General features: G+C 36.8%; 1 protein-coding gene across 23 annotated transcripts in view; it reads right to left on the bottom strand.

The window, feature by feature from the left end:
• The window catches only part of LOC105479183 (suppression of tumorigenicity 7 like), a 97,357-nt gene that overhangs the window by 57,325 nt on the left and 22,790 nt on the right, over positions 1–17,242 (bottom strand). For 22 of the 23 annotated variants that reach the window (XR_003017437.2, XR_011620918.1, XR_011620924.1 and 19 more), the window contains 4 exons: positions 11,060–11,138; positions 2,795–2,949; positions 1,215–1,312; positions 833–947 (listed from right to left, as the gene is read on the bottom strand). Coding sequence is in view for 20 of the 23 variants with exons in the window: in XM_024791985.2 (XP_024647753.2) it covers positions 833–947; positions 1,215–1,312; positions 2,795–2,949; positions 11,060–11,138 (447 nt within the window). In the remaining 3 variants the exon portion in view is untranslated. The remainder of the gene's footprint in view (positions 1–832; positions 948–1,214; positions 1,313–2,794; positions 2,950–11,059; positions 11,139–17,242) is intronic. The other variant, XM_071092644.1, reaches the window with a different exon arrangement.

The following is a 17,242-nucleotide window of genomic DNA, read 5'->3' as shown; positions in this document are numbered from 1 at the left end:
AACTGAAAAGCATTGTAAAAATGTTATTCTGAATTGCTCTTATAGTATATACTGCTAAGCAACTTCTGTTAACCTTGCTTGACACTCCAAAACAAATGAGGTACCCCCACTATGTGCACAGCACCCATACTTCTCCAATTATCTCACCAAACACGCTGTCTCCAATGTAACTGCTGTTCATTTGTCTGTATGTTCCACTAAACTGTAAATAAACTGTAAATCCTATGAGGGCTCCCCTTCCTTTTTTTTTTTTTTTTTTGAGACAGGGTCTTCCTCCGTCACCTAGGCTGGACTACAGTGGTGCAATCACAGCTCACTACAGACTTAACCTCCCTGGTTCAAGTGATCCTCCCACCTTAGCCTCCCAAGTAGCTGGGATTACAGGTACACACCACCATGACCAATATTTTTTTTTTTTAATTTTTTGTAGAGACAGGGTCTTGCCATGTTACCCATGATGGTCTCAAACTCCTGGGCTCAAGCGATCCTCCCACCTCAGCCTCCAAAACAAAATGCTGAGATTACAGGTGTGAGCCACCATGCCTGGCCTCCCATGTTGTCTTGTTCACTATCATATTCTGAATGACTCACTCATATTAGAAACAAGCACTCAATAAACAAACAAATAAATCTTGACAGAAGAAAAGTTCTTCCTTGCAGGCTTTTGCTAATAAAAGTCCTGATAAAGAAGATACTTAATAGCAACCTTTGGGTGCTAAATACTGACTGGTAAGAACAGAAAGAGAAAATTAAATACTAGACTATAACCATATTTATAATTACATAATTGGAAAAGAATAACCATGCTATCAACTAAGGGAATACGACTCACCATCATATTTCGCTAGGACTGCCTGAACATCTGCATAGGCCTGTAATTCTAAAAGTGATTCTAAGAGATTTTCATGGATGTTCAACATGGTAAGAGGAGGAAATTCTTTCATCAACTGTATATTAAAAGGAAAAAAAAGATTAAAATCATAACAAAGGAACTCAATACAGCTGAGTCAGATTCATTAAAGTAGAAATTCTTGTTTCTTAACATAGCTGTGAAGAAGACCTAACCCTTAAGAAAGGCATATATTAAATAAATACCTTGTTCTTAAAACTACCAATTAAAATACAATGATTCTGCATTAAAATAATGGGCAACTTAACTACATTTTTAGTTTGTGGAGGAATAAATGTAATAATCCCATCATCAATTTACTTACATCTCTCATTATTTTTACTGCTTCTCTTATTCTTCCTAACTTTCTTGCACACATTGCCAATCTTCTTTTAATATATACCAGTACATTGGTATCTCTCCCTATTTAAAAAAACAAAAAATGATACAACTATCACTTTTGTATTACAGGTTGCTATTTCATTAACAAGTCCTTAATTTTATTTACTTCCCTTGGAAGATTCAATTAAAATTAAATTATGTCAAAATGGAAGAATATTAATGATGGCTACATTTGGGTGATAAATATTGAACAGGAGTGTTCTCTATTTTTGTGGATCTTTTAAGTTTTCTGTATTAAAACTTAAAATACACATTTAATTATTTTTGCCTCTAATAGTGACCTAAGTACAGTATATATAATTCGTGTATGATTGACAAGTTTATTTTAACATTAACAAAAAAGAAATACATTAATAGGAAGATACAACATTAAGTTAGGATTTAAACTTGTGCATAAATGATCTATTATTCTGATACTCTCTATTGTTTTAATTGAAAAACAAAAAATGTCCAAAACAAAATTTCCATGGCTAATGTAAACTTTTCTTAACAGTGAGTAATTGACAAACTATAAAACTACTTCTAGAAAGAGCTAACAAATATTTCTGTAACTATCTCATAACCGTATTTGAGATTATTCAAAGACAAATGGCATGACATTTTTAAAGATGTAGTTTCATCAGTTCCAAGCTACGAAATTATATATTCCCACAAATGTATGTTATAAAAATGTGCATTAATGAAACATACCATATATATCAGTATTTAGCTTAGGGAGAAAAACATTATCCAAATTTTAATTTACACACAAAAAAAGATTTAGAACTTAGCTGCCAGTAAATAATGCATTATATAAACATATTTCAATTTATTACCCACTATTTGCCAAAATCATGAAACTAAAACCCTCTGGCCATAAAAATAGCAGGAAGCAGCATCATCGCTGATTCTAACATCTTTGGTAAAATAAAATCTCAATCATAACTGGTAGAGCATATCTAAGAACAGAAAGGACCTCAGTTGCTATGGCTCATCTGATCTCAAGCACATCATGGAGAAAAATCAAAGAAAGAATCAATGCCAAGCATGAGGTTGGATTTTGGGCTAAGAATCAGATGGTGTGAAAGGGGCCACTCCCTAGCACTATATGCAGATACACAGTCTGAAGAGCAAACCAAATAATGTACCTTTATTGTTGCTTAGAGTAAGGGTGAGGATAAAGATAACAGCTGTTTATCATCACTAGAAGGCTCTCCTGAATGCTGAAAGTTATGTTTTTGCAATGACCAGCCTAATTCTCACATGAAATAAATTACTGTTAAGTCTCAGAGCAGCACATCTTCTCTCAATAACCCGAACAGATCTATTCCCTTCCACAAACGTTCTCTGGCTAATACACATTTCTGTCTTGCTGGCTTGTAGGTATTATGAATAGATTAGTTATTTCCAGTGAAAATTAACTAACCTGTATGTATTAAGTTTTGTATTATTGTTGTTTCGTGTTAAGACACAAGCAAATTACAGGTGCTAAAAGACAGTAATAACCAGTTCAAACTTGCTTACTCAGTTGAGCTTCATGCTGAGGACTTTGGTGCTGGCACTGCTGTGACTGCCTATAAATTGTTTCTCCTGCCTTGAGTGCCTGTTTAAATAACTTTTCAGCATCTACAATAGTTGTTGCTTCTTCCTCAGCCAGTAGAACGTATGCAGTGGCACAGCTATGAAGAAAGCAAGAAGGCAATTTTAAATAAAATGATAAAGCAAGCATTTTCTCTTGGTTATGTCTCTTTGTTGTATGTCATATTTACTTACATACACTTTTTCCATCTTTAGAAGAAAAAACAAAAAAAAAACTTCACTCAATATTTTACCTTAATAGGGGCACATTGGTATATTCTTTATATCTGATTCCACAATTTTTCCACTTTTTTATCTTTTCCTTCTGCTCTTTATTTTCTGGGTTTTTTTTTTGGGGGGGGTAAAAAACAAAGTTTTTAAACTTCTATCTCATTCTCTGACCCATTGTCCTGTGTTTTCTTTTTGTGAAAGGGGGGAGAAAAGAAGATTTATAATTATCTGAATGATATACCTTCTACTGGTCATATCTGCTTTTTTTTTTTTTTTTTTGAGATGGAATTTTGCTTTTGTCGCCCAGGCTGGAGTGCAGTGGCCCAATCTCGGCTCACTAAAACCTCTGCCTCCTGGATTCAAGCAATTCTCCTGTCTCACCCTCCCGAGTAGCTGGGATTATAGGCATGCGACACCATGCCCAGCTAATTTTTGTATTTTTAGTAGAGATGGGGTTTCAACATGTTGGCCAGGCTGGTCTAGAACTCCTGACCTCAGGCGATCCACCTGCCTCAGCTTTTCAAAGTGCTGGGATTACAGGCATGAGCCACCACACCCAGTTAGTCATACCTGCTTTTAGTTGCTATATACTTTATGATATCCATTTCATGGGGCACGTATGGGGAGGGTGAGGATTGGGAAGATAGTCCCTTGACCAACTAGGCACCTTTAACATCTGACTCAGAAACATATTCCGGGACTAGACATTTTCCCCAAATCTGAGTTCTCCCCTCTGCATGCTGTCCTGTCTACCCATGGACTTATCCACAATACTATGCGGTATAACTTCCCTTGTTCTGAATTCAGGTACTTCCTCCTACACTCCTATCCTCATTCCTCACAACTATGCTTATGCCAAGTTTGCTTTTCCTCACCCCACTAAAACACAGAGGCTTTTCTTTGTATCTTTTAAGTCAACACCTGGCTAATAAACTAATTCTTGTTTTGGGGCCACAAAGAGAAACAAAATGTTGTTATTCCATTCCCAGAAATAACAAATCCATCTCTTCTAGAGACAATGTCCTAGTTGTGATTATCTAAGCCTGCACTGTCCAGTATTCTAGGCATTAGCCACATGTGGCTATTGCGCACTTGAAATGTGACGAGTTCGAATTGAGATGTGATGCAAGTGTAAAAATGCACAACGAATTTTGAAGACTTAGAAGAATGTAAAGTTCCTCATTAATAGATTTTAGAAAAGTACTGACTATATGTTAAAATATTTTAATATTTTGGGCCGGACGTGGTGGCTCACACCTGTAATCCCAGCACTTTGGGAGGCCAAGGTGGGCGGATCACGAGGTCAGGAGATCGAGACTACCGTGAAACCCTGTCTCTACTAAAAAAAATAAAAAGAATTAGCCGGGTGTGGCAGCAGGCACCTGTAGTGCCAGCTACTCGGGAGGCTGAGACATGAGAATGGCGTGAACCCAGGAGGCGGAGCTTGCAGCAAGCTGAGATCGCGCCACTGCACTCCAGACTGGGCGACAGAGTGAGACTCCATCTCAAAAAAAAAAAAAAAAAAAAAAATTAATATTTTGAATATAGCTAAATAAAACATTATTCAGATTAATTTCACCTATTTCTTTTTACTTTTTAAATGTGGCTACTAGAAAATTTAAAGTTACATATGTGGCTTGCGTTATATTTCTAATAACTTGTGCTTATCTAAGCAATAGGAGAGAAATTATTGATAAACGTACAAGACCAAGCATTAAACAAAAGTGATGGCAAGTAGCTATCATTAAGTGGGGACAAAAAACGTTCTTCAGATATAGAAAATGCAAATCATACCATTTCATCATCCTTCAAATAAGAAGACCCTATGGTATATAACAATTTCACTAATCAACAAAGATTTCTCCATTACATTACACTAGATCCCTGTGAAGTGTTAGATATACTGCTGCTTTAAACACTGGCCTTCCTGCCCAGGCACAGTGGCTCATGGCTATAATCCCAGTACTTTGGGAGGTCAAGGCAGGAGGATCACTTGAGGCCAGTAGTTTGAGACTAGCCTGGGCAACACAATGAGACCTTTTCTCTATTAAAAAAAAATAATAATAAAAATTTAAAAATTGGCTAGGTGTGGCTGTGTGCACCTGTAGTCCTAGCTACTTTGGAGGCTGAGGTAAGAGGATTGCTTAAGGCCAGGAGTTTGAGGTTACAATGAAGCTATCATCTTACCACTGCACTCCAGTCTGGGCAACAGAGCAAGACCCTGTCTCTAAACAAAAACAAAAACCAAAAACACTAGGCTTCCTGACTGTCATTCCAAAAACCAATTGAAATGCTTTAAAATAACCATAATAGCCAGGCGCGGTGGCTCACGCTTGTAATCCCAGCACTTTGGGAGGCCGAGGCAGGCGGATCACGAGGTCAGGAGATCAAGACCATCCGGGCTAACACGATGAAACCCCGTCTCTACTAAAAATACAAAAAATTAGCCAGGTGAGGTAGCGGGCGCCTGTAGTCCCAGCTACTCTGGAGGCTGAGGCGGGAGAATGGCGGGAACCCGGGAGGCAGAGATTGCAGTGAGCCGAGATCGCGCCACTGCACTCCAGCCTGAGTGACAGAGCGAGACTCCGTCTCAAAAAATAAAATAAAATAAAATAAAATAACCATAATAAAAACACTTTTTAAAAGACCTAGATGGGTATAAATCAAAATATAAACATAATTATATGCTTATATTTTGAATGTATGTACATATATATACACATACATATATATATATATATATATATATTTTTTTTTTTTTTGCAACAGAGTCTTGCTCTGTCACCCAGGCTACAGTGCGGTGGCGTGATCTCGGCTCACTGCAAACTCCGCCTCCCGGGGTTCACGCCATTCTCCCACCTCAGCCTCCCGAGTAGCAAGGACTACAGGGCCCGCCACCATGCCTGGCTAATTTTTTGTATTTTTAGTAGAGACGGGGTTTCACCGTGTAAGCCAGGATGGTCTTGATCTCCTGACCTCGTGATCCGCCCGCCTTGGCCTCCCAAAGGGCCGGGATTACAAGCATGAGCCACCGCACCTGGCCGAATGTATGTATATATTTTTAATGACTGTATGGCTGTAGGTGAAAAGATTTTTTCCCCCTTAAAGCATTCTTGGATTTGTTCAAAAGTATTTTATATGGATACTAATCCAGGAAATTAATTATGTGAATACCTAATTAATCTTACATTGAAGAATGTTAGTTTTTTACATTGAGGTAAAATTCAAATAACAAGGTTCACAGTTTAAAGCATTTTGAAGTATACAATCCAATAATTTTTAATGTATTCACAAAGTTGTGCAACCATCGCCACAATGTAATTCCAGAACATTTTCATCACCCCCACAAGAAACCCCGTACCTATTAAGTAGCCACTCCCCATCTCCCTTGCCTCCTCAATCCCTGGCAATCCCAAATCTATTTCTGCCTTTTCACAATGTCCTCTGATACACAAAATATTTTAATTTTGATTAAGTCCATTTGCCTGATTTTTCTTTTGCTGCTTGTGCTTTTGGTGATATAATTTATGAGATCCCTGCTAAATTCAAGGTGGTGATGATTTGTCCCTATGCTTTCTTCTAAGAGTTCTGTAGTTTTAACTCTTCCATTTAGGTCATTGATTGATTTTTAAATTAATTGGGATATATGGTATGAGGTAAGGGACCATCTTTATGCTTTTATATAGGTGGTTATCCAGTTGTTCCAACATCATTGTTGAAAAGACTATTCTTTCCTCCATTGAATGGTTTTGACACCCTTGTCAAAAATCATGACCAGGTGTGGTGGCTCACACCTGTAATCTCAGCACTTTGGGAGGCCGAGGCAGGTGGATCACCTGAGGTCAGGAGTTCAAGACCAGCCAACATGGTGAAACCTTTTCTCTACTAAAAATACAAAATTAGCCAGGTATGGTGGCGCATGCCTGTATTCCCAGCTATTTGGGAGGCTAAGGCAGGAGAATCACTTGAACCCAGGAGGTGGAGGTTGCAGTGAGCCGAGATCGTGCCATTGAACTCCAGCCTGGGCAAAAAGAATGAAACTCTGTCTCAAAACAAAACAAAACAAAACAAAACAAAACAAAACAATCAACTGACCATAGATATATGGGTTTATTTCTGGAATCTCAATTTGAATCCATTGATCTAGGTGTCTATCCTTATGATTTAACTACTGTAGCTTTGCAGTAAATTTTTAAATTGGGTAGTGTGAGTCTTCTAATTTTGTGCTTCTATTTCAAGATTGTTTTGGTATTCAGGGTCTCTTGCAGTTCTATATGAATTATAGGATCACCCTGTCCATTTCTGCAGAAATGATAATTAAAATTTTTACAGGGATTGCACTGAATCCATAGATCAATTTAGGGAGTACTGACATTCTAAAAATAATGTCTCCCAATCCATGAACATGGGATGTCTTTTGATTTATTTATTTAACTTATGCTTTATAGTTTTCAGCATCCAAGTCTTGCACCTCCTTGATTAAATTTATTTCTAAGTATTTAAATCTTTCTGATGCTTTTGTAAATGGAATTGTTTTCTTAATTTCCTTTTCAGATTGTTCGTTGCTAGGATATAGACATACAACTGATTTTCATATGTTGATTTTGTTTCTCACAATTTTGTCAATACTTTCATTAGCTCTAATAGTTTCTTTGTGGATTAAGATTTTCTACAAACAAGATTATGCCATCTGTGAATGGAGACAGTTTTACTTCTTCCTTTCCAATTCAGATGCCATGTAAAATTTTTCTTCCCTAACTGCACTGACTAGAACCTCCAGTACACCATGTAACATAGAAGTACAAGGGCAGACATCCTGCCTTTTTTCTGATGGTGGAGGGAAACCTTTCAGTCTTTCATCAGTAAGTACGCATTTAGCTGTAGATTTTTCAGATGCAGATGTTCTTGAGGAAGTTTCCTTCCATTCCTAGTTTTTTAAAGTTTTCATCATAAAATGCTGTTGGATTTTGTCAGATCTTTTTCTACATCAATTGAGATGGTCATGTAGTTCTTGTCTTTTGGTCTATTAATGTGGAGTATTACATTAATTGATTTCCATATATTTATCATGATGGGGAATTTTGTCAAATGTTTTTTCTACATCAGTTGGGATAATCATGTGGTTTCTTTCTTCATTCTGTTAATGTACTGTACTACAATGACTGATTTTCATATGTAACCATTCTTGCATGCATGAATAAATGCCACTTGGTCAGGGTGTATAACATTTTTAATATGTTGCTGTATTTGGGGGGCTATTATCTTGTTCTCAGCTATGATTTCTTCAAGTATTCTTTCTGCCCTTTCTCTCTCTTCTTTGGGACTCCTATAATGCATAGATTGATATGCTTGATAGCATCCTACAGTTCTCTCAGACTCTGGTCATATTTCTTTACTCCTTAATTTTTCCTGCTCCTTGAATTGGGTAATCTCAATTGACTTAAATGAAATTCACTGGTCTTGCTTCTGTCTGCTTAAATCTGCTTGCTGTTGAACCCCTATGATAAATTTTTCATTTTAGTTATGCTTTTCAATTTTGGAATTTCTATTTAGTTCCTTTTAATTATTTCTCCCTCTTTACTGATATTCTGTAATGGTGAGATACCATTATCATGGGTTCCTTTACCTCCTTGATCATATTTAAAACAGTTGATTTAAACTTTGTGTCTATTAATCCAAAGTCTAGGCTTCACAGGGGCAGTTTTTACTAATTTCTTTTCTTTTTATTTTTTGAGACAGGGTGTCTTTGTTACCTAGGCTGGTCTCAAACTCCTGAGCTCAAGTGATCCTTCTGCCTTGGTCTCCCAAAGTGCTGGGACTACAGGTATAAGCTACCACACCAAGCCTAATTTCTTTTCTTTCCTATGTATGGGCCATATTTTCTTGTTTCTTTGCATGCCTTGTAATTTTTTGTTGAAAACTAGAAATTTTAAATATTATACTCTGACAACTCTAGAAATATAATTTTCTCTACTCCCTAGGATTTGTTGTTGCTGCTTTTGCAGTTGTTTGTTTAGTGACTTTTCTGAACCCATTTTATAAAATCTATATTACTTGTCATGTGTGACCAGTGACACGTGTGCTATTTTAGCTTTGTGGTCAGTTGGTGATTTGATAGAGATTTCCTTAAACACCTGGGACCAAAACCAAACAAAACACAAAAAGTAAAAACTTTGCAAATGGGCTCTGTGTGGGTGCTAGGGCACACCTTCACATTCAAACAGTTTACAACTCTGCCTTAGCTTTCACCTTCTACTTGTGCAGAACATGAAGGTTAGGCAGACTTGAGAGCTCAGGACTTTCTCAAGTCTTTTCTGAACATGTCCCCAGCTCTGGCTGTGTGTGGGGCCTTGATTCCCAGAAATGTGTGGGAGCTTTTCAGAGTCTTTATTCCTCAAAGTATCTAATTCCCCAGACTTTGCTCACAAGTTTTCTGGTTTGTCTACTGTTTGTCCTTCCTGTTATCCCTTGCCCCAGGCAGCAGCAGCTGCTAATGCATTTGCCTTTAAATGTTTTTAACAAATAACCCAGAGTGTAGTTATGTCAGTTCTGGGAGAGTTTTGAAGTTGAGGACTCTCTTCTTTCAGTAAGCTGAAATAAAGCAAGCCCTTTGAGCTAGTGCTTCAGGGAGCCAACAGACAGGTCAAAACAAACGACCACAGTTCCTTGAAAATAAGGTCCATTCAACTTCCTCTGGTACTAGAAACCTATCCCTGGAACGTACTCTGTTGTCTTCAAGACTGCCACTGAGCTAGGGAGTGAGGGATGGGGCCAGGATAAATAAAACACTACAAAGCTTTCTTAGAGAGATTCGGGTGTTTTTTCCCCTTGATTAAGCATTCACTAGGTTACTGTAAACTTTTGATTAGTTTCCAGAGTTTTAATAAAGTTGATCCTTGGCCGGGCGCGGTGGCTCAAGCCTGTAATCCCAGCACTTTGGGAGGCCGAGACGGGCAGATCACGAGGTCAGGAGATCGAGACCATACTGGCTAACCCGGTGAAACCCCATCTCTACTAAAAAATACAAAAAACTAGCCGGGCGAGGTGGCAGGCGCCTATAGTCCCAGCTACTCAGAGGCTGAGGCAGGAGAATGGCGTAAACCCGGAAGGCGGAGCTTGCAGTGAGCTGAGATCCCGCCACTGCACTCCAGCCTGGGCGACAGAGCCAGACTCCGTCTCAAAAAATAAAAAAATAAAATAAAATAAAACAAAGTTTATCCCGACAGTTTCTGCTAGTTTATTATTTTGGCATTCTTTACTCCGCCATTTTTGCTCCACCTTGGGAAGGTCTTCTTAATAAGGATAACATATATACTGGGGGGAGAAGGTTCAGGGAATAACTCTAAATTTACATTATTCAGGAAGCATTCCTTGATAAACCCCAACTGGAACCATATTTTCACTCTTGGTATTTATTTAGTCTGCATTCGATTAGTATTTATTGATCTGTTCCTTGTAAAGATTAAGTTGTCTTATGATTTCACATTTTGCCTTTTCAAAATATAAAAAGTTCAAAACTAAAAAATGCTACTAACATGGAAAAAAATAAACTTGATAGAGCTATGTTTTACTTATTTTTAATTCCCTTCTCATGGCTTCAAGTCCATTAACAACTAAAGTACTCAAGATTGAATGCTTCAAGTGAGTGATTCAAATGAAAAAATTAAAACAGGTGCATAAGTATATTAGTATTTTAATACCCTTTTAACTATAAAGTATTATCACCATTCTCCATGAGCATTCTCCACTTTGAAAAGTACTTCTAGCATAATTTCTATTCAAAAGCATATATAGATTTACAATTTCAGAAGCAAAATACAATGTTGGCAAACACTGAAATTTTTATTAAATATCTATAACATGCAAAAGGGAAATGACTAATGACTCCAAGTGTCTTAGGAACAGACAAAAGGAGATATAAAAATCATTTGTCTTGGTTTCCTTCAAAATAAATTTATTTTCCATATATTTTAAACTTACTCATTGTTCAATTCTAAAGCTTGATAGGCTGCTTTGATTCGAGCTGGAGGATTTCTTTCCCTCCAGGCCTTCTGCATAACTGTAGAAAAAATATGTCATAAAATGGATGAGATGGTAAACAAATAATCTGCAAAATGTATGAAGAATAAGCTAGTGGAGTAAACAAAGCTTTAAATAACATATTCTTAAACATACAAAACAACAAACTAGGTTATTAGTTCACTTTATCCATACGAGAAATTTATATTAAATTTGGAAGCTTCACATAAAATAAAAATATATTCTTTCTCTGATTTATTTGAACAATATATAGGGTACTTAAACAAGTTAATTATATCATTATTATATATGAACATTTATATATCTAAATGCATGTTAACATTGAGTTTAAGTGACATCACATTATAATCAATATGAAATATTACAGTTCTACTTTTATCATTCTGAAAAGGTTTTATGGAACTGCAAAAAACAAAAATATACAAAAACTTAAAAACAAAGTCTTTGTCTAATGAATGATTCACTCTACGAAGAATGTATGGGATTGCATTTTGTGTAAAAGGGGAAAAAAAATGAATTAATTAGAATATAGTACCGCTAGAAAATGTCAGCCTCTATCAGGATTCAATAAAGACCTGAGTTAGGATTTCTTTGGAATATTAATTTTGCTACCAATTTACTGTACCAAAATGAAGACTTCACAGTAAGTAAAGTTTTCTTTAATTAAATAAGCAAACAAATAAAGTAGACTCAGAAGACTAACTGGCCCATTTCAAGTTTGATAAGAAAAATAGAGAACCTATGAGTGTTGCTTTTGGAACAAAACCTGCAACTGTCCAGGAAGAATAATGTGAAAAATGTTTGAATTTTCCTTTGGAAATAAAATATTAGTCTTGGCTTAGCAAAGGAGTCAATATATTCCATTTGTATAACAAAAATACATTTCTTATATCAAACATGTCACCAGCTAGCTGACACCTAATGCTTCCTGAACTTGACAAACTGATGCAAGTCAGCACCCATTTGATACAGGCCAGTAAAAGAACATCATTCTGCTGCAGCACTAAATATTACATTAAAATAATGCATAATGTTAGACTTGTAATTTTTGATGATAGGCTGTCTTCTACGAGTTATATGATATTTACAAGTCAAATTTTAACACTGAATTTGTATTAACATTTTAAACTGTTATTTGGTACTCTAGTATATTAAATGCATATCCTAATTTATCTAACCAATTCCCTTTTGATGGACAATTAAGTATACTAAATTTTTTGGTAATACAAAACATTGTGATAACAATCTTTCAGTATGTGTCTTTTCATAACTAATTAAATACTTCCTTTCTAGTAGAATAGCTGGCTAAAATATGTATATTTTAAAAGACTCTGGATATGTAATAAGTTTGGGAAGTTAAGAAAAAAAAAAAGATTCCAGATATACACCCCTCAAACTCCACAATAAGACTGTATTAATTTACACTTTTTCAGGCTGTATAACACAGTATAATCAATCTTTGCTAATTTAACAACTTAACACAGTATTACCAATCTTTGCTAATTTAATATCTGAAACTTATCTCATTTTCATTTGTTTTTTTTTAAATTTCTAGTGAGGTTGTCTAATTCACCTTTAAATATATTATCTTATTCTTTTGTTTCCAAATTCTCCACCTAGCCTTTCAAGAGTATTCTTCAAAACCAAAGCAGTCCTAAGCCTAAGCGGAAAGGAGAAATAAAGTTGACAGGGGGAAAATGTATATATTTTTTTCTAAAATAAGGCTTAGGAGTAATTTAAAACAAAATGCTGATTTGGTATTCAATTGTCCTGTTTAAGGGCTCTTGATATGCTGAATATAATTAACATAAGCAATTAGCAACTCACTCAAATTTATCTATTTTTCAAGTTAAATAACATTCCAATATGCTAACAAGCACAAAACAGATCAGCAGTTATCGTAAGGTCAGGGGGCATAAATGTAAATGCCTACAAATGCCAGGCATTAAACATAAATGAGTGGACTGAAAGCATATTCACTGTCTAAAGGAGAGAGCCACAACTCAGTTTCATCTTATTACTGCCAAGTGTAAATTCAGGTTCAATTTTGCCCCATTTTTCAACCTTCAAAAGGCACAAATTCAGATTTTAATGTCAAATCTCCTGATTTTTAAATGCTGAAGAAAAAAATCCAAAAACCAATACTGGGCCCTTCTGGATATGTTTTTTCTCTGCCCTAGATAAATTAATAGAAGAAGAACAAAATCTAATTTAGTTATTACTGATGACAGTAAGTCAAGAGAAATTTGCCACATCACATATATACACATTTGTATTTTTGAAAATAAAACTACTGATATAAATCATGACCTTTATGTGAGGGTCTGAAAAGATTAATATGGAATCAACAGTCTGTTTCTGAAGATCATTCACAGACACACTCTGTCCGACTTGAGTTCAACCTTTAGCTGGGGTTAGACACACCTCTATAGAAGTACATAAAACTTAGAAAGGACCAAATGGGATACACGGTTTTAAGAAAATCAACTTCTAAAGCTTCAACTTGATCACTCTTTCCTATAACTGATCTACCAAAGAATGTTTCTCTGGTTTCCCTATCCTACCTAACCACAATTCCTATACCCGCTCCCCACGAAGATATGTTCCTTTCTCTTATTTTACAAAAAACACACAAACACACAAAAGGCTTACTTCTTACTCATCCTGAATCTGACAAGGTGTACTGCCCTATAGTGTAAAAATCTCCAGGCGCCAAAGGGACAATTCAAAGTTTGGGTTGGGGGCAGCCATGTTTAATCAAGGCATCCTATAATAGTATTCCTGCCTTTTATTTATTTAACAGTGAAGCTTGGCATTGGAAAGAAAGTATTCTGGCCCTGTATTCAGGTATATTACAGAATGAAGAAGGGAAAGATAACAATTTTTAACAGTTCCATTAGTACCCCTCCCTACTTACTATCAAAGAACGGATTCTCCTAAGGGAAGGTCCCCTCACATCAAGGCAAAGCAGGCATTAGCAAGGAGTAATAAATGCAGTGAAGCCTTATTTTGGCCAAGTGGTAAGTTCTAGACACAGCTATCTTTCTATCTTAGAATCTGAATTCAGAAGATAGATAGTTGTCATGGGGAGGCATATTAATATGTTTATTTAAATTGAAAAGTGAAGTCAGACTTCTCTGTCAGAAAGTAAATATGATTTGGTTGATAGAACTGACAATGAGAACTCACCTAGTCAATTAGATTATATACAGAACCTTCCACAAAGTTTAAAGAGCTAAATATGTAGCTCTAAGGATTTGACATAAATATAATGAAAGCACATCATAACACTTAGAACCTTACAGTCAAATGCAATTCAAATTTTTAAAAATTACATTAGAATGTTTTATTGTAGAAAAGGATGGAAGTGTGATACCAGACTCTACAGCATGAAACAATGGTAATAAAATTACATAGGGATGTAAAACAGATATGTGTTCAAGAAGAAAAAAGACAAAATTTACTACTGTTAAAGAGCATTTGGTAAGCTAGGTGCGGTGGCTTACGCCTGTAATCTCAGCACTTTGGAAGACCAAGGGGGGGTGGATCACCTGAGGTTGGGAGTTCAAGACCATCCTGACCAACATGGAGAAACCCTGTCTCTCCTAAAAATACAAAATTAGCCAGGCATAGTGGCGCATGCCTGTAATCCCAGGTACTCAGGAAGATGAGGCAGGAGAATCGCTTCAACCCGGGAGGTGGAGGTTGTGGCGAGCCGAGATTGCGCCATTGCACTCCAGCCTAGGCAACAAAAGCGAAACTTGGTCTCCAAAAAAAAAAAAAAAAAAAGGAGAGAGAGAGAATTTGTTTACATATTGTTTTGTTTGTTTGGCTGTTTTTTTTTTTAGATAAAGGGTCTCTGTCCCTCAGGCTGCAGTGCAGGGGTGCCATCGTAGCTTACTGCAGCCTCAACCTTCTAGGCTTAAGAGATCCACCCACCTCAGCCTCTCAAGTATCTGGGACTACAGGCATGCACCATCACACCTGATTAATTTTAAAACTTTTTTGTAGAGATGGGGTCTTACTGTGTTGCCCAGGCTGACAAACTCCTAGACTCACGGGATGCTCCTACCTCGGCCTCCCAAAGTGCTGGGATTACAGGCATGAGCCACTGTCCTTGGCCTATTCATGTATTTTTCAGTGGATTGTAGTGGGCATTAAATCATTTGATTTCATAACACATATTGAAATATAGGGTATACTATTATTTTTAAATGTCTGTATTTTGCACTATGTCAAAAATTACATTCTCTATGATTATTTAACCTTATGATGTCAACTTAAAAATGTGTGAAGGGACACATTCTTTTTCAAAATTCTTTTAGGAGATATTCAAATAAAAATATTTTAATACCACAACTTCAGTAGATAGCCATGATAGCTATTTTAAAAGCCTGCTGGTGTTTGCAATTCAGTGTCACTCTGTGAGAGGGGCTGTGAGAGAAAGGGTGGTGAGACCTAACTTCCAGAATCACTCAACCCTTAAAGTTAACATACAGCACTGATATTGTACTGCTGTTATTTCCCTAACACCTATCCTTTTGCCATTAATATAAACATTAAGCATGTAAACATAAATCTATTCTTTTTACTCCTTTATCTGCAATTAAATCATTTTATATAACCATACCAAAGATCCTTGGCTTTCCTATCATCCACTCTTAACGGATTTAATCTAACAAAGATAAATCACTAGGAACTCATTTTAATGCAGGAAACTGGCTGTTTTTCAGACCCTTCAGTGATTTTGTGGTGGGTAGAAGCAGTAATAGTGTAGTGGTTAACAGCCAGTCTTGAGTTTGAAAAATGGTTTTATCATTATTAGCTGTGTGATTAAAGGCATATTACTTGATCCCCCTTTGCTTCGGTTCCTTTATTGTTAAAATGGGGCTCATAATACTACCTATCTCATAAAGTGACTGGGAAGATTACATTTCTATAAATTGCTCAGAATAGTGCCTGGTACATAGTAAGCCTAGACGAGTATTGGCTATTATTAGTGAAATTGCTTAAGACTTCTGTGACATCTAGGCTATTCAATCATTCATACTTTTTTTTTTTTTTTTTGAGACGGAGTCTCACTGTGTCGCCCAGGCTGGAGTGCAATGGCCCAATCTCGGCTCACTGCGAACTCCACCTCTGGGATTCAACTGATTCTCCCACCTCAGTCTCCCGAGTAGGTGGGATTACAGGCACCCACCATCATACCCACCTAATTTTTATATTTTTGTAGAGACGGGGTTTTACCATGTTGACCAGGCTGGTCTCGGACTCCTGACCTCAGGTGATCCACCCACCTTGGCCTCCCAAAGTGCTGGGATTAAAGGCGTGAGCCACCGTGCCCAGCCCATTCATACTTTCCTCAAAGAAAAAATATTAATATTTACATTACGCCAGGCAATGTGCTGGATAATAGAGATTCAAAGATGAAGAGAATATAGTCCCTGCTGTCCGAAAGTTCATACCCTAGTAGCAAAGACAAACATGAAAGCAATATAACATTAACAAATAAATGTTTGTGGCTGAATAAATTAAAGTTACTTCATAGAGGTTTGGACTAAGTAGTACAGAACTGCAGAAAACAAAATGTTTAATTCTGTGACAAGGGATCCCAGAGAGGGCTTTCCAGAAAATGTGACTTTTAATTTGGATAATGAAGGATAAAAAGTAACTCATCAGATGGATAAGGAGGGTGAGTTCATTCAAAGTAGAAGAAAAATTTTGATAAAGATCCCAGACCAGGGTATAGTGGCTCATGTCTGTAATCCTAATGTTTTGTAATGAGTTTGAGGTTACTTGGAGCTATCACTGCACCACTGCACTCCAGCCTGGACGACAGAGTGAAATCAATCAATCAACCAGCCCTGTCTTTTTTTTTTTTTTTTTGAGACAGAGTCTCGCTCTGTCACCCAGACTGGAGTGCAGTGGCCGGATCTCAGCTCACTGCAAGCTCCGCCTCCCGGGTTTAGCCATTCTCCTGCCTCAGCCTCCCAAGTAGCTGGGACTACAGGCGCCTGCCACTTCGCCCGGCTAGTTTTTTGTATTTTTTAGTAGAGACGGGGTTTCACCGTGTTAGCCAGGATGGTCTCGATCTCCTGACCTCGTGATCCGCCCGTCTCGGCC

Source organism: Macaca nemestrina, chromosome 1 (genome assembly GCF_043159975.1).
Source record: "Macaca nemestrina isolate mMacNem1 chromosome 1, mMacNem.hap1, whole genome shotgun sequence".
Classification (NCBI taxonomy): Eukaryota; Metazoa; Chordata; class Mammalia; order Primates; family Cercopithecidae; genus Macaca; species Macaca nemestrina.
This window is presented reverse-complemented; position numbering and strand designations above follow the sequence as displayed.